Source organism: Strigops habroptila, chromosome 2, assembly GCF_004027225.2.
Source record: "Strigops habroptila isolate Jane chromosome 2, bStrHab1.2.pri, whole genome shotgun sequence".
Taxonomy (NCBI): Eukaryota; Metazoa; Chordata; class Aves; order Psittaciformes; family Psittacidae; genus Strigops; species Strigops habroptila.
The window spans coordinates 23,130,659-23,153,222 of record NC_044278.2 but is presented as its reverse complement, the minus strand read 5'-3'; the positions used below and the strand labels follow the sequence as shown (position 1 = coordinate 23,153,222).

The 22,564-nt window shown below is 34.9% G+C and overlaps 1 protein-coding gene across 2 annotated transcripts in view; it reads left to right on the top strand.

Moving 5' to 3' along the window:
* The window catches only part of TMPRSS15 (transmembrane serine protease 15), a 54,722-nt gene extending 35,949 nt beyond the window's left edge, over window positions 1–18,773 (top strand). For both annotated transcript variants that reach the window (XM_030477050.1, XM_030477051.1), the window contains 9 exons: window positions 1,215–1,325; window positions 3,768–3,900; window positions 9,397–9,492; window positions 12,762–12,811; window positions 13,257–13,431; window positions 15,326–15,507; window positions 15,755–15,850; window positions 16,725–16,864; window positions 18,618–18,773. In XM_030477050.1, coding sequence (XP_030332910.1) covers window positions 1,215–1,325; window positions 3,768–3,900; window positions 9,397–9,492; window positions 12,762–12,811; window positions 13,257–13,431; window positions 15,326–15,507; window positions 15,755–15,850; window positions 16,725–16,864; window positions 18,618–18,773 — 1,139 coding nt within the window. The remainder of the gene's footprint in view (window positions 1–1,214; window positions 1,326–3,767; window positions 3,901–9,396; window positions 9,493–12,761; window positions 12,812–13,256; window positions 13,432–15,325; window positions 15,508–15,754; window positions 15,851–16,724; window positions 16,865–18,617) is intronic.
* The last annotated feature ends 3,791 nt before the right edge of the window (window positions 18,774–22,564 follow it).

Below are 22,564 nucleotides of genomic sequence, written 5' to 3'. Positions count from 1 at the left end.
AAACTTAGCAAGGCAGAGTTCTCCAAATAGCCACTGCCAGTTCTGGTTAAATATATTAGAAAGTTCCATTTGCAAAAGAATAATGCTTATTCATGATCTTTTCAGCCAAAGGACAGAGACTATCATTATTAGCATGTAGTCCCAAGGGTAAAAGGATTGTCAGTAAATAAAGTAATTTTGAAAAGAAAAGCAGATTTTTCTTCATATTTTAATTTTCTATGAAATATCATTCTTTTTAAAAGGAAGCATAACTTGAAAATTGGTAGTTTTTGGCAGTATGCAATATAATAAAAAACCTGACTAATAAGTTCTATGGAAAATCTGACATCAGTTATGGCCACTGAATATTGTGAAAATTCTGGTTGAGGTCTTTTATAACCATACTCTTTTGCTTCCATATTGTAAAACAGCCCATACTGACTGATGAATGAATCATTTTAAATTAATATTAAAAATTCAGAAGCAAAGCAATTACCTTGCCTTAAATAAGATTTCTAGATGATTAAATGTTTCAGTAAGTAGGTCCAGGAAGGAAAATAAAGAAAATAAACAATTTTTCAACAGAATTTAAGTTTATGACTGTATTTCCTGTAAATGTATAAAATGGAGCCATTAAAAGTACACTTAGACCATAGAAAAAATTGTAACTTTAATTTTACTCTCTATCTGATCTGCTTTTGTTACATAACTGATACTGAAGTAGCTTAATCCTACTTTTGTGAATGCTTTCTCATTCATTTCTGTTACTTTTGTCTCTTCCACCTTTCTTCCCAGGCAGGTTCTGAAAGGAGACACTTGGCTTTCAGTGCTTCTTGTATGTTTGATTCAACATATTTTAAGGTCTTTAAGCTCTTGTGGAAGTGCTCAACATCTGAAATTTGAAATCATTTGTTACTTTTGACAAGATTTGACCAGGATTTGATTTTTCTCATCCCTCCAAAGTTTATTACATGTAACAGAAGAACATTAGTACCTGAGCAATATTAATTAAAGCAGATGCTACAAAATATAATACAATAGATTCTATTCTTAATTAGCTTCTATTTCTCTCAAAATAATCTTCATTTTGAAAGAGAGATGGATAAGAAAGAGAAAAAAGGGAAATCGAAGGTTCTATGTACTCAACTTTTATTTCAGGTGAACTGTATTATCTCCAGTGAACATCAACCTTCCTTGTAATTACCAATTAATTTTCCTTACCTGTTTTCCTTTAGGGGCTTGTGCAACTGATGAGCACCAGTGTGGCAGTGGGGATTGTATACCATTGCATAACCTTTGTGACAACCTACCTCAGTGTGAAGATGGCTCTGATGAAGCAAAGTGCAGTAAGGTTTCTTTCAAAGAGAAAGAGTGCATGTATATTTAGTAGGAATTATGCAGGAACACAGCCACAGAACCGCAGATAATGTAAACTACTGCAGCTGCATGCAGACCATGCCAATTTACACAGTAGTAGCTCATTGAGTTTGTCAGGACCAAAAAAACCAAATTGCTTTTCTGAGATAGTATATGTAAGCTGATGAAGATCTCTGGAAAAGGTAGGAAGTTCTCTGTGCTTAAAACTGTGGCTGCTTATAATGGCCCAAAATTGAATGAAAATGCATTACATGTTTTCCTCCTGTATCCATTTTTATTCCCAAATTCTATCACTTTTTGCTGTAATTAATTTGAGTTTCAAAGCAGTATAAATTCTGCTGTGAAGTTCCATTTCTTGATGGAAATTCCCAGACAATCGTGTGGGTGTGAAGCCAAACTACAGCACATGGCACCCTCCAGCCTGCATGGACTTCATCTTGTGGAAACACTGCCATAGGATGAACGGATGGCACAGCTGCAAAAGCAACATCCATTGTAGGTGTGCATGTTGCTACAAGCAGACAAACGGATGCTGCTGCTTAGTCCTCTGGTAAAACTGTTATTTCCAAAATGTAAGTGTACAATGAGTGTGTGACCTCATTTCACATAACATGGAAATAGCATTCTCTGAACAATAAGTTAAATGTAAAACTGACGTTAAAAGCATGTTGGGACTAGCACAGAAATTAAATTGATGTTTCTGACAATGTGGTGGTTCTGACAATCTATTATGGAGCACTAAGTGGGCATTTAAGCCCAGTAGAACATCATCTTCCTTTGTTTCAAAGAGGACTGCTGGGGATCAGATATGTCCTTGTATGCTGTATGATGTATGCTGACAATTCTAATTGATTTAAACATCTTTTACATGCATATATGTATAATATATAAACATATATTTCTATATATGACATATATAAATCTGCATACATATATATATGTCCAAAAGCACGGATTCACTCTTCGCATTAGAGCAATTAGCTATTCTGTTGCAAAGATAGTCTTCCTTTAAAATGCATGGAATAAAATTCACTTCAGCTTCTTCTTAAGCAAAGAAGACTTGAATGTTTTTTTCCAGCCATTGCTAAAGAAGATCTGAATGAGGTAACCATCACCTAAATTAACAAGATGTACATATTCCCAAAGATTTATTTTGCCATAGATTGTCTATTACTTCATAACAAATTACCTTACATTAAAGGACTGGGAGAATTGTTTCCAAAAACCCATTTAATCCAAACATTGGCTGAATCAATCTAAGCCTTAAAATAAAATGAAAATTGAATTAGACATCCTCACTTTAAGTCTTTTCAGTGTCCAGAAGTCTTGCTCATTTTCCTGAATCCAATTTCAATTTCTTATGAGAAGTGGCAGTTTAAACTAGACAAACTGACATTTTCAAATTCTCCAACTTCTGAAACTTCCCAGGGACTGCAAAGAAAAGGTACAGGATACCTTTTCCTTTGGAGAATTCTCAAAATATATGGCATTTAAACGAAGCAGTTGTTGAGTGCTAAATAACTCTTACTCCTTACTAACAATGTGTTGGAGAAGAACATGGATCTGATGAGGAGAAGGGAAAAGGAATTATAGTTCGAGCGGAAGAGAGAAGTGTCAAAAGAAATTTGGAGAAATCTTGCAGTGCAGAAATTCTGAAATTTTTCAAGACTACTCAAAAATTTCTTATGACTGAGGGTTAACATTAATTAATCACTGTCTATCACTTGCTCCATTCGAACACTGTGTCAAAGAGATATTCCTAAAAATCTAATTTTTTTTTTCTTTTTTTTACTATAGTGGTTATGCTTTACATTTTTGTGGAAATATTTTGGTGGAAAAAGGTTTTCTGGACAATAGAAATTGAACAAATGGTTTTTAGGGAGCTTTTATTATTTGCGTGTGTGTGTTTTAACTAAAGCTGCAATGAAAACAGTGAATATTCTCAAAGCAATTGGAACCAGAAAATCCAATTTTTCTGTCAGCTCTGGTTGTAACCTCATTTCCAATCAGTGTTACTGAGCATTGTGTAATTAAATCTTCACACAGTATCTGAAAATTGTATAATGCTGGCTAAGAAAAAAACATTGGTTATTGTTGATGGAAAATACACTGTTTATTGTCTATTTGTGAGACATTTGCAAAATACAGGGTATGAAACCCTCCTGTGACAGAAATATAGAAGGAGATAACAATAACATTTTCTTCCTGTGGGAACACAACATCTTGGAGATGCTGGGTTTATTACCATTGTAATGTATTTTAATTTTTTTCTTCCTTTTTCTTTTTTTTTTTTTAATCTGTTTATATTACATTTCTGTTTGCTTGGGTCGGAGCGGGGGAGGGAGGGGATGGGAAGGGGGAAGGGTCCTTTACCACCTATCTAAAATGCTTCTGTCCATTTCGGTCTATAGTGAGATTGGTTAATGGTTCTCTAAGCACCGAAGGGCTGGTACAGGCCAGGATTGGGAATACATGGCACCTGACATGTGCAGATGATTGGAATGACGAGATTTCAGACAGTGTTTGCCAGCTTCTGGGGTTAGGGTGAGTGAAAATATTCATTGTGCTTGTAACTTGTTTGCAGGTTTGTTTAGTCTGCATATCGGTATTTTCCTCATCATTTTACTGGTGTCTTTACCATCCAAAAAAGGGGCAAATGTATTTTTCTGTAGCAAGTGAACTGCTTGATGTGCCAACAACTTTGTAATTGTTGCAAACCCTATTTTGATGGCATTCATTACAGGATTGATGACTCTGAATATTGCAGATTAGGCATGAGGGTACATATTGGAAAACACTGGGAGAGTAATATGTGGAAATATTAGTCTTTTACCACTTTACATCATCATTTACATCTTCACTTGTATGCGGATGGCTCAAGAGTAAAGCTGGAGTAAACAGCAGCCTTGGCTGTTCTGCCATCATATTAGTATTATTTTTAAGTAAATTCAAGATAATCACTTGGGTATTCTGCTCCTGGGTTCCAAATACATTTCGTAATTATCGTTAGACTAGAGCTGTTATGAGAGGAAACTGTATTTCTCTTAAGGTATACTTCAAGGCAGGAGAGAGGAGGGAAGTATATAACTGAAAATTCACTGCCATCCACTGAATAATAAATAGCTTTCCTACAGTGCTGATGTTTTTTAGGGAATGTCACTCATCCAAGTAATAATAAAATTAAATTCTAAGCTTGCAATTCATTATGCTGGTCTCTGTCCAAACTAGGATGCCTGCAACTGCCCTTCTGATAAATTAATTGTAGAAATCACAGAATTAGGACTTAGAAAAATATCCAAGTGTTATTTTAAAATACTTTTAATCATTGGATGAATGTGTACTGATTTGTTGTTTTACATTTTTCCCTTTGGGTAGGTATTGCATTTATGTAAATATCAGACATCTGCATGCACAAATCCTGATTGTAATTTATGTACATAGTGATCTCATTTACACATGCATATAAGAACATACAACGGCTAAATGTTCTTCTAGTCAAACACATTGTCCTTTACAGTGGCCAGTAGCCTTCTTCCTCTGATTCTTTCTTCCCTCACCTAACTCTTTTCCCTCTATAACTTCTGGACAGCAGTAATTTTGTAGTCTGTTGGTTTCATTTACATTTTTATATTTGATAGGCTTCAGTGAACTTTGTCTCCCATGGTACTTTCTATTACCTTTTAAAAATTACTTCTGCTTTTTTCTCCATAACATTCTGTGGCAATACATGTTGGTGTGTATCTATAAAATAGTTAGATACACTTGCTAAAAAAAATATTCCTAATAAGTTTCCTAGTTACTCCTTTTAATTCCATTTCTTGCTTTATTACATATTTCCATTGTCAAGAGAAAGTATTTTTAAACTGAAATTTCATCACATTGTCATATCCTGGGTGCTACTGTTGTTACTGATCCTACAGAATAGGATAAAATTCTCATATATATAACTATATAAAACCCCTGTAAACATCATGCTATTTCTGCCTTCCATGAATCCTCCTGTAGCAGCATATTTGTTAGTAAGTGTGACACCATATTTGTTACTAAATGGATGTTTGTAATAACAGGTCTCAAGTAGCGTATAGCTCATGCACCTATACTGAATAATTACCTAGAATCACGCTTTTTAGAGAAAGAAGCTAAGGTTCATCTAGGACAATTTACTTTTGCACAATTGCTTATATGTTTGCTAGTCTCATTTACTGTTTAATTTATGAAAGGGACTGAAATGATAGGAGTCCTGTAGCATACCCTGATAATTTATGTAGCTGGGCTAGAAAGTGCAATGTTCCACACAGATTCTAATACATTACACCTGTGAATCCTTTTGCCTCCATTTCTCAAATATGTGACTGTCACATTTGTGGTATGTGCTATACAGGAAGCAAATCTGGAGGCATGCCTATGTGTTCATCTACAAAATATATCTTAGGCAAATAATCTACAAATATTCTTAATGAGTCTGGGGTGCAAGGTGCACAAATTGGTGCTCTTGAGAAACATGAACAAGATTCTTTGCTCAGCGTACACTTGTAACCGTGTGCATTTGACAACACTGTTAAAATCTAAGTATTGTTAGCATTGCTTTTCCTTGAACCAACAAAATCGTAACTTGAGCTTTTCACCATTCTACTGGTCTGTTGTAAAACAAACTTGTTTCTCTGGAACCAGAGCCATCCAGGTCTTTGTTGAATTGTACCCAGGAATGGGGGAAGAACTTGCAATTTTGCCATAGCCAAAAGTCCAACAAGGACTGAGAGTTTAGGCCTTGCTCTCAACTCTGCAGTCTATTATTTTCTTCATGAACTCACAAAATTCTTGAAAAGGAAATGAGTTCATTGGAATAAAATGTCTTGTTTGAGATTTCCAGGTCAATTAGGTTTTCATCCTCCCCACTTATGAATGGTCAGTAGTAGCTACATACTTAGCTCCTTGAGACATCTCAGAAAATCATGCCTTTGACTGTCAGACCCAGGTTCTCCAGCGTGCTGAGAATAAACATAGGGCCTGAAAGTGGTAAAAATGATTCCCAAAAATCTATGCACCAAAAAAACCCCAATAAAAACCCAAAAATCTGATGGATAAATTAGGATAATAAACAGATAACATGGTCTTACTCTGCGGTAGAGCCAATGAGAGTCATGTGCTGAATGAAAGAAAGAACCTGGTTCTCAGTGTTTAGGCTGTGTTTGTAAGCATTGAGGTCCTAATAATTTGGCAAGAGTTGTCAGTTGTCACCAAGTAATAATGTGTACTTTGACCTGAAAGCCACAGGAGGAATCTCAATGATTTTTTTGGATTTGTAGGTCCAGAGCTTCACTTAGGATCAGACATTGCCAGTAAGCTTGGCTTAAACCCATTGCTTCATTTCAAACCCAGAAAGTATAGAGAAGTTACTTTTATTTATCATTTACAAATTTTCATATAAAAAATTGGGTGCATGCAAGCATTTAGAAAACAGTAGCTCTCCATATGAATCCACATGTGAAAAAAAGCTTTTTTTATGCCAAAGAAAGTGTTCATTATTTGTAAATTGCTACTATTCTTCCTTGTTTCTCTTACTGTTAGAAAATCAGCAGATGAAACAGAAACACTCCCCTGTGCCTCAAACACAAAGAAAACAAACTGCAAACATCCCACAGCCTGAGAACTGAACAATAACAGAACACGTGAACGTATTTTCTTCGAATGAGAAATGTGGGGTTTTGTTGTTGTTTGTTTGTTGGTTTGTTTTTTCTATTAACAGAGAAAAGAATTGTAGCTATCAGCCAATTGGACTTCTATCCTTATTCTGAATATTTTTTTCAACATGGTACCACACCGCCTGAATCTTTCCCAACATTTGCTACTGCTTATTGTTACTGAGCACATCTGAGACAGAGTTAGAGACTGAAATCATAGTGATTCATAGAGTATTTAGGTACATGAAGAGCAATAATATCTGAGGAATTTAGTGCACAGATATCTCTCTACATCTATTTGTAAGAAACTTCTAAGACTATTCTCTAATTTTTTTGCAAGCTTTGCCTGGTGAGCATGTTGAATGGAGTGAGGGTTATTTAACACCTAAGTTAGCCTCTTAAAGTCCATTTCTGTCACAACCTGCAAGATTTCTATAAGATCATTTTCATTAACAGAAATTAACAAGCTGTACAAACTATACTCTTGTTACTAAACTGAATATCTCCAGGAAAAGTGTCTGATTTCTTATATTTACAGAAATGCTTAATCATCATCTTTTGCCAATAAGTTAATTAAAAGAGTAGCAGATTGAATTTTGTGGTCATTCATAAAGCTCAGAGATTTTGATTTCCAGTTGTGTGTGCTTGAGCACACTAAGAAACCAAATGAAATTATCAAAGGTTTTCTCAAAAAAGGGCTTAGATTTTATTTCAAAAAGCTGGGGAAGCTTAATAAAGCCCCTGTGGTTACAGAAAAGCTCAGAGAAGTTCTGAACTGTATAACAGATATTTCAGCATTTATTTAAAAAAAAAAAAAAAAAAGTGGAAAAACTATGCTCAGTCTTTGCTGAAAAAAAAGACCAAGAAAGATGCTGAGGTGAGATGAGAGATTTTCACAAGTATTATTAGGTTGGTGGAAGGTATGACTTGGAAGGTTTATAGGTTTTGCTCTATTACAGGGTGTGTTACAGTAATTAGTAAAACACACATGCATTTGATTGGTTTCCTGGTATAATGTGCCATGGAAAATGTAAGTGTAATATTCATATATGTACATACTCTAAGCTTTTCCTGGTAGGGTGTTCATTTTTTACATTGGTAAAAGCTTCTGCTTGTAAACATTCTCAAGAAACAACTTAGTGGTTTTTTCACACTTTTGCGCTTTTCATAGCTTGGTGATTACACTAGTCTCAGCAAAGTTCCTCATAGTAGAATTTGAGTTTACCTACCTGGGTTGGCACTTTACCACTCTCCTAGACCATTAAAAAAGTTTCCCGGGGAACCCCAGGGTTCCAGGGTAATCTCTGAAGTACACATTAGTGTTTTATATTGAAAAAAGTCTGTACACGAGACCAGAGTGCACAGACTGTCTATATATGTCTATATATCTAGAGACAGAATTAAGCGTACTTTGTTATTTCTAGGTTGAGTAATGGTGCAGTAATGACTTTTCCAGTAGGATGGGTCATATAGCTCCCTTTGTGCCACAGCAGGGCTATTGAACATCTCCTTTCTCCTGTGTCTAGTCTTACTCCTCATACCCAGCAGATTTGCAGGCAGATTCTAGACTTTATACTTTCCAGGGGAGTGAGGTCTACTGCATTTGAAGAGAAGGTACTTCGTTGGTACACAGGTGCTCGCTGTGTATTAAACTTGCACAAATGGTTCTCTTCTTGCTCCTGAAATATGTCTGGCTAAAGAGTCAGATGGGAATAGGATGTTTCTCCTCCCCCCCCCGAAAATTATGTAGTCTGACCGCATTTATATTTTTTCCCTGTTTCTTCAAGAGAAAGCAAATGTTTCTTGGGTGTATGTTCCAAGCTGGTCATATGCAGTACTGCAAAGCATATGATGCTGAATGTGCCATAAAGTAAATCTGGGTATGGGTTCTAAGTGTAAAAACAAAAAAAGTCCCATCAATAGTACACGGAATTCTTGCTGTTCAGAAGGCTGTTGTTGCAAAAAAAATTAGTCAATGAATACCCGCCACTTCAGAAGAACTTTCTTGTTCACTAGCAAACATGGTATGCTTGGCTTATTCCCCAAACAGTTATTTTATTTCAACCGATCCATAACTCTTGAAACTCAGCTTCTAAGGAAGGTAGCATTTATTCCATTAGATTATTCTTTATATAAAATATAGCTTAATTTCTTCTCTAGACACAGATATATAGTATCAATGTAATTACCCCCCTCAAAAACCCCCAAAACTGTGATGTTCAAGGTTCAGCTATTCCTGTTCTGTTTTGCATGCTGAGTTTTAGCTCCATATATTTCAGAATTGGTACTGCAAACATTTCCCAAACATTCTCCCACATAAAAATATCTGAAAATATGCATGTGTGTCTCTCCCTTCCAGGGATGCAAATGTGTCATCGACAGTATTATTCACTGGAGATGGCCCGTTTGTCAACATTGCCAAAGGAACTAACAACAGCCTAATATTTACAAAAAGGTGGGTAGAGTGAGGTTTCTTCCTCATAAAAGGAACAATTAAAAGTATGGTGGTGATCATTTATACACTGATTTCTAGCTCAAGTTTATCCAAGAGGTATAATGATTCTGTATGAAGTCTGGACTATAAACATATCTATGTTTTATTCTCTTTCTACTACTGAATTCTGTGTAACATTGGGCAACTCTTTCTTCCTCCCTCCATTCTTGTCCATCTATTGTAAATTTAAAAGAAGAGAGGTGCTTGCTCTGTTTTTAGCTAGCATTCAGTACAATCTTAAGTGAAGTCTTTATATATTTACTGTGGAAACAATAAATACTGCTATTTAAAAAAACCCCACATTTCTTATCTAGAAATCTCTAAATTATTAATATATAATATAGTGGAAAAATTAAAATGGAGTGGCATTCACCCATAGTTATCTAGTAGTTGTCACACTAGATTCTTTCTGCTATCAACAGAGAAAAATTAGTATTCCATCAAGGCATCTCTTGAAATACTGTCACACTCTATTATCTATTGACTTTATTGGTACAGACTTAGGACTACTTGTCGATTGCTAAGGTAAGCAATTCACAGACTGGTATCTGTATTTAGACAAATTGGTCCCACTCATAAATGGCTTCTGGATGTGTCTCCATATTTAACAGTGAATCATTAGATAAGATGAACCTTGGCATACTGTCAATTATATTCTAATCTTTTTCAATCCAAATAACATCTGTGGTGATTCTGAAGGGTCCTACAAACTTGTAGTTTCTTGTAGATTAAATGAAAATGTAATGTTAGCACAGGATTATATTCTCAGGAAATTCTGGAATTTACAGTACACCTCCAAAAACAGAAAGGCTTGCCATCATCAAATTAAAAAATAAAATATACACAATTACTTCAATTATTGTCTTTCTGCTTATAAGAGGGCTTATTATACACATTTTTCTGGAATCCTACCAAACGCACTGATGCAGCAAATTACTGTCTGATTGCTAAAATGCTGAAACCATGTTGAAGATGGAAAGAGTCTATGTTTTTTCAGGTTTCCTTTATAAACATACCACATAGTAACAAAGCAGGAGAGAATTCTTAATTTTCTATGCCATGTTTTATCTACAGTGAAAAAAAAAAAACCAATTTAAAAAGATACAGTTTATATTCTTATTATAATCTGTTAATCCCAAACATACATCATTCTCGCTGGTGGTGAAACTATATCATCTTCAACTAATGGAATATCATTGCAAGCTATTTTTCTTTTCCTCTTGAGTGGATGTCTAAACCAGCATTGCCATGAGAGATCTTAAAAAGCAGTAATGATTTAAACATGTCTTCTGTTAATATCTATTAAACACTGAGACCTGGTTAATTCAGGAGGAAATGGAATAAGTTCATTTATCTTAGATGTATTTCTGCTGCAGAAATAGATATTTTCTACCATGTTTCATCTGGACAGCTGATAGGGATCATTTTACAGGGTGAAACCATTAGAGATTCACATGCTTTTTGTACATATAATGAATGATAGAAAGATCACATATATTTGATAATTAAGAAAAACCCAAATTCTTTAACTGTGCATCAAATTATAAAATGTATTTCTCACATTGTCTTTGGTCTTTATTCAAGTGTAACTACCATTGAAGCAAAGGAGGGCATGTATATAAGACTTGAAAGATGTGGTGGCAGAGACAGCAAAACTGTTCTCTGATGCCCTTAGGCAATGTATATCCTTGGCAGAATGGCTTTGTAACAGGGAAAAATCCTGCCTTGCAGATATATGTGAGCAGATTCCACAGGTATAATTGCTTTTGCCAGTTGTAAGTGAAGATCATACTCTCAGATGTCCCAGCTATACCAGATTTCTGCCCAGCATGCTGCTTCATAGATGACACTCAGAGAGGCATGAAATAATAATTTCTACTACAGCAGTCAGTTGGTCCTGGTGGTGGGAAAAAGACCCTCACTACATGTGACTCCCCGTTTCCATGTGAAAAAATTAGGGACAAATCTGACATATTGGATATTATTTTGGCTAGTTTATGCATCTACCTAAAGGAAAGTGTAGAATCAGATAAAGGAGCTAATATACTCTACCAACGACCTTTTGAAAGCCTATGGAAGGAGTTTGGTCGAGAGTATCTAGCTGCTATGTTATGCAGAAAATGGTATTGGTTTCCTATGGGTTTATGCATTTCTGGTTGTCCTCTTTGACGTTTGTCTTACTACCAAGGGACACCCTTATGAAGTTGATATAGACTTGAATACAAACCGCAGAATTTGGTTTCCACCTTTTAAATTAGTTTTAAAATTAGATAGCAGGGGAAAACTGCTATCTGCGACTTTCAGGGCCAGAGGCATATCTCATTCTTATGCCTTTGTAGTGAAGATTTAATTGGGAATGTCGGGGGTTACAGTTCCCACTTGCCCTTCTTGCACCACAATGCCATTGTGAAAATGCTGGGTTACATCATGCATTATATCAAATTTTAGAGCTAACAGTGAGGGCTACATAATACCTATAATATCTTCCCCTTTTCTGTTTAAAAATTATATGGGAACACATATTGTAAGCTAGCCATTGGCAGACTTCTTTTTCTCTGATATATTTCTGTGTGTATCAGATTAAAATTGCTAGTACACATACTGTCTGATGTGTTCAGATTCATTACAAGTTATGAAGAAAATCTTAAAACCTCTGGGTATCGGAAATGCTTGAGTGGTTTTGATCTGTGGTCTTGTGCTATTCAGACTCTGGCTTTATATCTCTGCTAAATAATTTCTAACCATGTAAATGCAGCTATATATTTTACAGTGTATTATAACCTTAGTAAAGATACAATGATATCAAACTATTCTCTTAAATTCTTTGGTCATACTGATCTCTAGTGGTAAGGTATTAAAAATGTCTCAAAAGGTAGAAAAAATACCATACACAGTTACAATTTAATTGAGAATCTGTCACGGACAGATGACTCATTTCCCTAAAAAACAAGGGAAGTCTACTTTTATTTTTGTAACATATACCAATTATGTGTCCATTGAAGAGGAATATGTACATACAGTATTATATAGAATGTTGTATATTTATAATTAAAATATAATTAAAAGATGTTGGATATTATATTTAACAGTTATAATGTATTTATATAGAGAAGTAAGTATATATATGCTTATAGCCATTTATATATAAATGTGTATGTATATATATTTGACAGTCATAAAGTATTTGCTGGTGTGCAGATACTTGTGATTTAATTGCATTTTCATTCTAGAGAATTCTGTTTGAACAACCGGGTGGTTCATCTGCAATGCAACAATAAACGTAAGTACACGTACCCTGGGAATATTTCACATAGAAATCAAATTGTTCAGTCCATAAAGCCTAATGTTTATAGTTTGAATAGAAAGGTTAGGGAATGGCCTATAAAAGCTACACTCGTAATGATATAAACACAGGAAAATTTCAAGTCTTCACTTGTTTTCAGTGTTAAGTATACACTAGAGATGGGACTATTCTGTAAACACATATAAAAAATCCAGAAGGTCTCATGAAAGAACACATCTAAATCCAAGTTATAAAGTTGTATCTTGATTTCAGCTATAAAACATCAATTTTTTTCCACAGTAACAATATTTTTGAATAGTAGTTTAGATACTACAAAGCCAATTTTTCCAACAATATTAGCTAGTCTAATAAAGCATGCTATATCCCTCTAAAAATCTGCAATTTTTTTAATTTATTGATTTCCTTTTTTTTTTTTTTTTAGCTTGTGGAAAATACCTGGTAACTCAGAGCTATGGAACAAGGATTGTAGGTGGAAGTGATGCCAGAAGAGAGGCTTGGCCTTGGATAGTTTCACTCCATTTTAATTCCAGACATGTTTGTGGAGCTTCCCTTGTCAGTGATGAATGGCTGGTGACAGCAGCACACTGTGCATATGGGTAATGTTCATTGCACTCAGAAGCTAACACATTCTGATACTCCTACAACATTCAAGTATCCAAATGGTGGATAGTTGTCAGTAAAGCTGGGTTAAAGTATGACCTGAGCCATCGATCAATCCTGTGTAGAGCAAAACACTCTTTCAAAGGATCATACTGAAATCACTGGGGTGTGATGCTTTTTAAGGCGTTTTTCTAGATGTTTATTTTAGAATGAAATGAATATAAATTTCTCTCCACTGACTCCAGGGCATCTTTCCAACTAGCTGAGATGGCCATATGATATCCACACCATGTCTTTTTTATTTTAATGATAATGAAACATTTCTTTTATGTGCAGGTTCGTTAAGGAAGCATCATATTATGAATAATCTGTGACATCAATATAAAAAAATATTTTTCAATTACTGGTTTGAAATTTGTGGGCTCAGCTAAAGGCTTCTTTGCTTTCTGGTAAACCCTTAGTCCTTTAAAGCAGAGAATCATGGAAACTAAGCAGTATTTTCTGAACGATGAAGAATTGCACCTTAAATATGTGGTATTAATACCGAGCATTTGCACTTAACCCATAATTAATGTGATCTTCCATTAATGAGTTGAATCTCTGCCAGTGGTATAAAGGATGACATCATATCTTATAAAGGTAAACTCAGTGTTGCCTGTTCCTACTGTACACTATCACAGATTGATCAAGATTTGTTGTGCATGAATCTTGATTTATGTCCGTAGGCAATATTGGATATCCTTTAGATGGTGTTATTTCTACCATTGAAAGAAGTGAGAAGTGATGCATATTAAAATATTTTCTAGGGTTTGCTTCCATAACATCTATAATAAAAACAAGTGCAGAGGAAGACACCTAGAAAATGGAATGGCAAAAAAAAGAAACATTAATATTCAAAATTACAGTTGAGCTTTCATTATAAATAGCTAAGTAATAAGGCAGCGGAGACTATGCCGATACGTTAATGCTACCTCATTGCATGATAGGAGCTATATTCCAAAGATCTGTATTCCGCACAAAGATACTGAAATGAGAAGGATCAGGCCCCTCTTAGTTTTTACACAATAAATCCACACCTGTCTTGTTACTTGCTTTTCCTTTAAATCACCTTTCTATTTTTACTTAAATCTCATTTTATCATCTTGACTTTACTGGAATTTTCCCAAGTGGGAGCTTGCAGTTTCACACCTTAGTCCTGAACATTTAACTTAAATGCTACTACTTTAGAACAAGATAACCTCTTGGTGTCAAACTAATCCAGGACAACAATCAGGCTGAAAACACATTTTTGAAACTATGACCTGGTTGATTAACAACTAGCAAAAAATCAAGTTCTCTAACATAAATACAGCCTCAAAACAGCATGCACAGCACAGCAAAAAAATGCAGATTATATCATATTTTGTTTTAGCATATTTTTTTTTATTTAGGCTAAAAAATTAAGAGATTGGTTTTCTGAGTCTATGAGCTGCAGCATTCCCAATGACATCTTATACCTATTATTCTCTGGATATTCCATAATAATTTTCTAACTGGGACTGATATTAATTGCTTGGTGGGCAGTCAGCAATATTCTTCACAGTGTTTAAAAAGCCATAGTAATTTAGTTAATATATTTTCCTCCTCTGCACTACTGTCTGATTAATTCTTCATAAATAATGCATTATAAGCTTAACATAAAAAAATCGACCATGTATATCTAGAGTCTGGATATTTAAGATAGCATTACTATGCCAAAATTGTAAGCACTTCTGCTACATTCTATTTATTTTGACAAAATGTGCAAATGCTATGAATTACCATGAGGTTAAAAATTAGCATTTTACCTAACATATTTTTCAAAACTTTCATTAATCATTCATAATTGTGAATATTCCATGCAACTTCTAGGAGGCAATTAAAACCATCTCAGTGGAAAGCAGTTCTTGGCTTGTATGACCAATCAGATATGACACAGCCTTCAACAGTAGTTCAAAACATTGATCAAATAATTATAAATCCTCATTACATGAAGTATACAAAAGATAGTGATATTGCTCTCATGCACCTGCAATACAAAGTGCAATATACAGGTGAGTCATTCTTTTCCCATAAAACAGATTTACTCTATTATGCAAAACTCTAACAATGCTAAGCATGTGAGGGTGATGGGGTGGTCGTACATTTTTTACAATCTAATAATTCTGGAGGCAGTCCAGTACTTCCTGGATATGTTGCCCAAAAAGTAGATTTGAATTAATGAACATTTTCTTATGTGACTTCATAAAAACCTGAATACAGGGAAGAGGTTGAAATTGATTGCTTGTTTCTCATTCACAGATTATATACAACCTATCTGCTTACCAGAAGAAAATCAACAGTTTTTACCAGGAATTAACTGCTCCATTGCTGGCTGGGGTACTATTATGAGTGGAGGTGGGTCATCTGCTTGGAAAATTATGACAGGCATGAAGTCATGAAGGAAAGCTTGCTCCTGATTCCACAGGGCTTGCTAAGGTCAAATGATTTAAAGAGGTACTCCCCCATATGAAAATTTGGAAACTATTCCCCTCCACTATTTCTTCACCAAAGCAAAATAAGAGAATTATAACTTACTTGTTTAAAAATATATACATATCTAAGATAACTGAATCATGAAAAAACCTTATTGCATCCACTTAGAATTTATGATGACAACTTTTCTCAACGTGAAATACATACATCTTATATCCAGGTACTGGGTGGGGGAGGAGGAAAATTAGTCTTTCTGACAATGTGCAAACAATTTTCCCCAGAAGTCAAGCACTCTGACTGTATTGTGAAATGTACGTTCTGTTTGTGTATCATATACTCCAGATTTGGAGTTTCTGTGAAACAATAAACATGCCATTTCACTTCCACAGTTACTTGTATGCATTTGTTTCTACATTTTCAGAATAAAATTGCATTTCAAATTTTAAATACTCAAAGTTACACAATGAATAGTGAGGACAATCCAAGCTCCTAAACCCTTAATTATCCCTTATATCTTCCCCACAGTGAGTTCATAGTCATTGATTTTAGTAATCTTGATTTAATTATAACCAAATTCAGTCCCATTACACAAGTGAAAGAAAGGATTCAGTTAATGAGCACTGTTTAATCAGTGGCTGTGTTACAGGCCTATAAACCTGAATAGTACAGCAGCGAGGCAGTTTCCTGCTTCTCCATAGCGTGCCCAGCATGCTGGAACAGGAGAAAAAACATCAGAATTCTGAGCAGAATGTACATATTTATTACAGCAGGTAACTGTACTTTGTATTTTCATCAGGTCCCACTTCAGATATACTGCAAGAAGCAGAGGTCCCTCTCATTTCGAATGAAAAATGCCAACAACAGATGCCGGAATATATTATTACTAATAATATGATCTGTGCGGGATATGACGAAGGAGGAATAGATTCTTGTCAGGTAAATACAAGCGACTCATTTCCACTACTAGCATACACCACACCTCATTACTGAATAAAATGCTCCCTGATCCTCCAATCGTCAAAACCAGGACAATCACTTTCCATGAATGTAATTTCTATTCACAGAATTTTGCCCATTTGATACTCTATCAGGATACAAGTCGAAAAGATAAAAAGCAATTCTGTATCATCTGGGCATAAACAACCTTGGAGGAAAATAAATATGAGGCCTGGAAATTTTCTGCACTAAGCTTTCACTAAGCTTTGAATAATTTCTGCTTAGTAATTCCGTGAAGAAAAGAGGGACATGCTTAGGGAAAAGCAGAGTACAGAGAAATAAATACCAAATAGACTGAAATCTCAGAAATGCTTCATGAAGAGAGAGATCAATGATGCTTTTTCCCCAGAATCTGTAGACTCTGGAGACTGTGTAGGCAGATGCCACAGTATTTTGGAAAGGTTGCCTTTCTGCATTGATCTCATATGCTGCTTCCTGGGGACCTAGTTTTATCCATTCTGGCTCTGGTTACAGAACACTGCTTCTCTTTGAGGATTTAGTCAGAGCTGCCTGTCACATAATTTTTCTTCCAACAATATGGAGTGTATGGCATGGAGACTAGCTGGTTCTCAAGTCTGATAAGGAGCTCTCCCATGTAATTGCAATTGCCTTGCCCTCACAACCTAAGACTTCATCAGGTACAGTGGCTTTGGCTAGTTTAGTCTAGAAGGAGGAGTGTATGTAAGCCCAAATTTACTTGCCATTCTTTCAGCCTCTGCAGCTTTCTTCTTTCATTTTTTCCTTCTGAACCTCATAATAAAAAAAAAAACAAAAAAACAAAAAAACAAAAAAAAAACCAGTGTAGCACCATAGGCTGACATAGAGTACAAGTGACCAGCGTTGTGGTGAATGACCATTCAACCATGAGCAAAGATGAACAAGTCCTAATAGTGCTTCAGCCTTTAGGCTGCTGTCACAGCCTTTGAACATTTGCGGACTCCCTAGACTTATGGGCAGAAGTATTTTAACACCCAAGTCTTTGCAGAACTCTCCCATAAAGATCCATTCACAGGGCCATGAGAAGATAAAGATAATACTAGATAGACAATATCTAACTAACTTGATAGACAACAAAAAAATAGTCATTGCTTGCTTTCTCATCAAAACAAGACACTCATGGCTGACTCATCACCTACTCAGGCTGTGGGATGAATCAAATTTGGTCTCCCACATTCTATTGCAATGCTACATCTGCTAAACTATTGAGAAGGAGGTTTGAGAAAAGGACACACCTCCTATTCTGGTAATCTTGACCCTTTTTTCTCTAAATTTGAAGTTTCAGAAAGTCTGAGGTGACCAAACTGCATGTTGGATGAATTTAGGTTTAATTAAAAAATAAGCCTACACATTTATCCAGGCTTTGTGGAAGATGAGAGGCTAAACGTAAAAGTAATAAGCAGAAAAATAATTTGAAACCCAGTCCTGTACTGGAAGACTGATAAGAGCTTAAGATCATATTCTTTAAAAAAAAAAAAAAAAAAAAAAAAGAAAAAAAAAAAAGAAAGAAAAAAGCAACTTCTTCTGTCAAGAATTTTTCCACATGCAAGTATTCATATTGATCTAGCTTCTGGTGCCCAAGACAAACAGGGATACAATGTCTACAATTAAAGATCAACACAAACAAAACAGCATAAACAGGCTGTGCTTCAGAGTTGGCAGTATTCACTTTTAACTTCTGAATTCCATATTGCAGGGAGATTCAGGTGGCCCTCTGACATTTGAAGATGGGGACAAATGGGTTTTGGTTGGTGTAACATCATTTGGCTACAAGTGTGCACTTCCTGATCGACCAGGAGTATATGTTCGAGTCACCATGTTTGTGGACTGGATCAAAACCATTATCTATTAGCTTGATATTTTTAAATGATGAAAATAGAACTTAAAGTAAGCCATTGGATAATGATATAAACCAGACTGGCATTTCAACCTCACAGTTAGAGAAACTGAACAAATATATAAATTTTGAGGAGGAAAACATTACTAATTGAGAACTCCATTACCAATTGAGAGCAATATTCCAAAATAGACGCTATGATTTTGTTAATAAATAGTTTTATCATTTTACTTTTAATATGAGATCATGAGGAAACAGTTTCTTTGAACGTGAGTGCATTAAATGCATAGTGGAAGGCTTTACAAACCATGGGCAGTAAAATAAAAAAAGCTCGTAAACTGCAAATGCTTTATTGAAAAATGGTCTAGATTATTAATTCCAGACCAAACAATACCTGGTTTTATGTTTTACATTGTATTTTTCAATGTATGTTTTCATTCCAATGAATAGTCAACTCTTCTCAGTAATCTCACCACACATCAAAACAAAGGTATGTTATCTGTTTAAACTGGGCTCATGGGACTACTTCTGTTTTGTCTATTACAAAAAGCTCTGGAATGAGGTTTATGGATTGTGCACAAAGACTGATCATATATCATGCCGCTTTCTAATGAATAAACCGAATGTAAGCCACAAGATCTCTCTTGTGTAATTTTTGGAATTAATAAGAGTTAAATGAGGATTGAATATAGCTTTTAGTTTTCTTTTTAGAAAAGTGCTCTGGCAATTTTCCAAGCAATTATAGATATGTGCTTGTGTACACCCAAGCACAGACTCACAATACTGTAACATTCTCTTACAAACAGTAATGTTTTTTAAAAACATCTGACAATAATGAGTACCAATCAGCTATTTCTAGTGAATAAAAGGTAATAGGGTTCCTTCAGTATGCTTTCTCTGTTCTGGCGACTTTAAATACTGAGTTTGTGCTTTGTATAAAAACTATCATGATAGCCCATTACAACATTCCAAACAGGAAAGAATATCAAGGAAAATTTTTTTTTCATGTTCTTGAGCTCTGTTCTAAATAGGTTTCTATTAAAATATAAACATCTACTTGTTGAAATGCCTTAAATTCAATCATGTTTTAATGTTTGTGTAATATGATGCATTTCCTTTATTTTTGTTTTCAGGCTAGTTAAGGAATATAATATATTTTTAATTCTAAAGTACTACATGAAAATACAAAATGCATTCTAACTTAGTTGTGTATATGTAACTACACATATACACATAGATGTATGATTTTTGTAAGAAGCTCCCACACTTGGTGCTTACAACACTAAATGCAGATATGAAGTGCTCAAAACAAAAGGCTAGCTTACAAACATAGGTTCACAGTCACTGACAAAATAAATATCAAGTCCCAAACTGTTTTCAGGCCTCCTAAGCTTTAGAGGACTAGGTCAAGACCAAAATATTTAACTTTATCAATACATCTGTGACCACAAGGAACACAGAGTTGTAATTAAGCCAGAAAGAAAATAAAAGGTATTTTAGACACCTTCTTTCATATGAACCACACAGGTTTTAACATTAAAAATGTTAAAGTTGCAAATCCTAGCTTTCATGGTGGACTACTGTTTCTCCTGTTACTCTCCTTCACTTTAAAAGAGCCACTGAAAATCAAGTGCATTCTGCTATCAGTGTAAATTGATTTGGATAAAACAATTACGTTAAAAGGCTTAATTAAAATGTGACATGATTTCTGCATTATTTACCATACATCACTATTGTAAATTGTGTTTCAGTCTGTTAATGAAATACGAGAGCCAACTCAAAGCAGATCCAGTTACTAGAAAACATGCTTCTCAAAAATACAGTAATATCCTTCTATTTTTGCATATTTTTGCTTCCCCAAATGCAAAGCATAAATGTATTTTGAGGTATACATTAATAAAACATCCCATCAGACTAAAAAATTTCCTATTATAAACTGGTATAGAAATTTATATGTAATATAAACTAGTATGATTAAAAATAAATTTTGTTTCAACTAACTTATGTCTACATAAAACTAACATAACAGTCAACCACATTTTAGCCTTCATTCAGCATCCATGACTTCAGTGGCCTGCATATTAACCTGTGGAGAAACCAGTCGTTACTAGGTTGGAACATGTGGGCAGCATGGATTATTTTTGAGTCACTCTTCCAAAATGCTTTGAAAGAGAGTGTAGAAGCTTGATGCTGACTTACACTTGCCTGCACCCAAAAAAGGTTAAAAGATTAAAGAAGGAACCAAGATGCTCGCTCAAATGCTTCTTGGACTATATTAAAAAAAACAAAAAAATTCTCTTCCCATGGGAATATAGGGGAGGTGGGAGTATAACGTTTGTAAAATACCAAAGTGAAGCCACGCCACCCATCTGAGGACTAGCTATGGTTTACTGTTCATCCTTCAGTTCTTTGCCTCACCTACTGCTGTCATTTGGAAGAGATTTAGAGAAGGGAATGTGTTACAGGGAGTTAATTCTTCAAGACCATAAAAAAGAGCTAAGTTTTTTACCACAAATGTTCCCAAGAGGAATCTCTTGCCCTCACTTGACTTAAGCAATACTTAAGTCAGAATAAAAACAGTTCTGGTCTTGGCACAGGATCATAGTATTTTCTATTTACAATCACTACAAAGGAAATTGAAGTAGAGGATTAAGCAAAGAAGTTGTGACTGACTGGAAAAACTACAGAATATTTTAAGTAGGAATAGCCATACTTAAACTGAATACAGAAGATGGCTTCTTCAAAAAGCAAGTTAAAACATGGCATAACAGCAACTTTAAGATGCTTCCAAAAGTGCTTCAGCAATAGCATGAATACCATTAGTATTACTGGCATGGAACTTTTTTTTTTTTCATTACTCAGAGAAATTGGTACACATTTGTCTCTGAACTCAAAGCTGTGATCAACATCAGCTACCACAGCTTAGGCAACCCAAAGAGCAGTCCAATTTTGATTCTGTCTGTCTCTCCCCAACTTCCACCCAGCAGTAGTTTTGAATCTGTGTTAATGTAAAACCAACTGGCTTGAACTTGTGCTCTTGAACTCTTGCTGCAACTGCAGAAAACCTCTTAACTTTCTGCTACAGCACCAGACTGTCACCAACAAATCAGACAGAATGGTATTGCTGCTGCCCCAAGATCTGCTCCTAATGACTAGTAAAACCTCTCTTACGGCTCAGAAAGCTCTTAAAGAACCAAAGAGAATGGACATTAGTGATGTTAATAATAATTCTTAAAACTTTCAGTGCATCAGGGTTACCTGTAAATCTGCCTATCAATTAACATAATTAATGCTTTTCTAGCTAAGTCACAGTAATGTTTGGATCAATCTATTAGTACCACTTCCAAAAACATCCATTTGTCTTCTTTGATCCAACATTACATTATTCCTAACAAACTATTAGCTGTATTTAAATGAACTTTAATGTCTTTTTTACATAGATTTAGTCAAAAAAGTAATTTTCCTCTTAAACTCTTGCCCATTGTGATTTTTTTTTTTTCTTAGAAAAAGCGAAAGTATTTTACTTAAATAACAACTAATGGCTGTCTTCAAAGGGCACCTCATTAATGAGGTATCACTTGCCAAGTTAATTATGTTAACCTTGGACCAGTATGTCAAAAAGTTACAGTAATTCCCTGAATTCATTATATGACATCAAATGACTTTCATGAATCTTTGAATTTTGCCACATCAGATGGATGTCACGACATGGTGGCTACCTCTGCTAGCAGCCATGTTAATACTTAATAATTTGTGTGCCTGAGGCTCAAAAACTGTGTTAAGTGTGCGAATAAATACTAAACAAA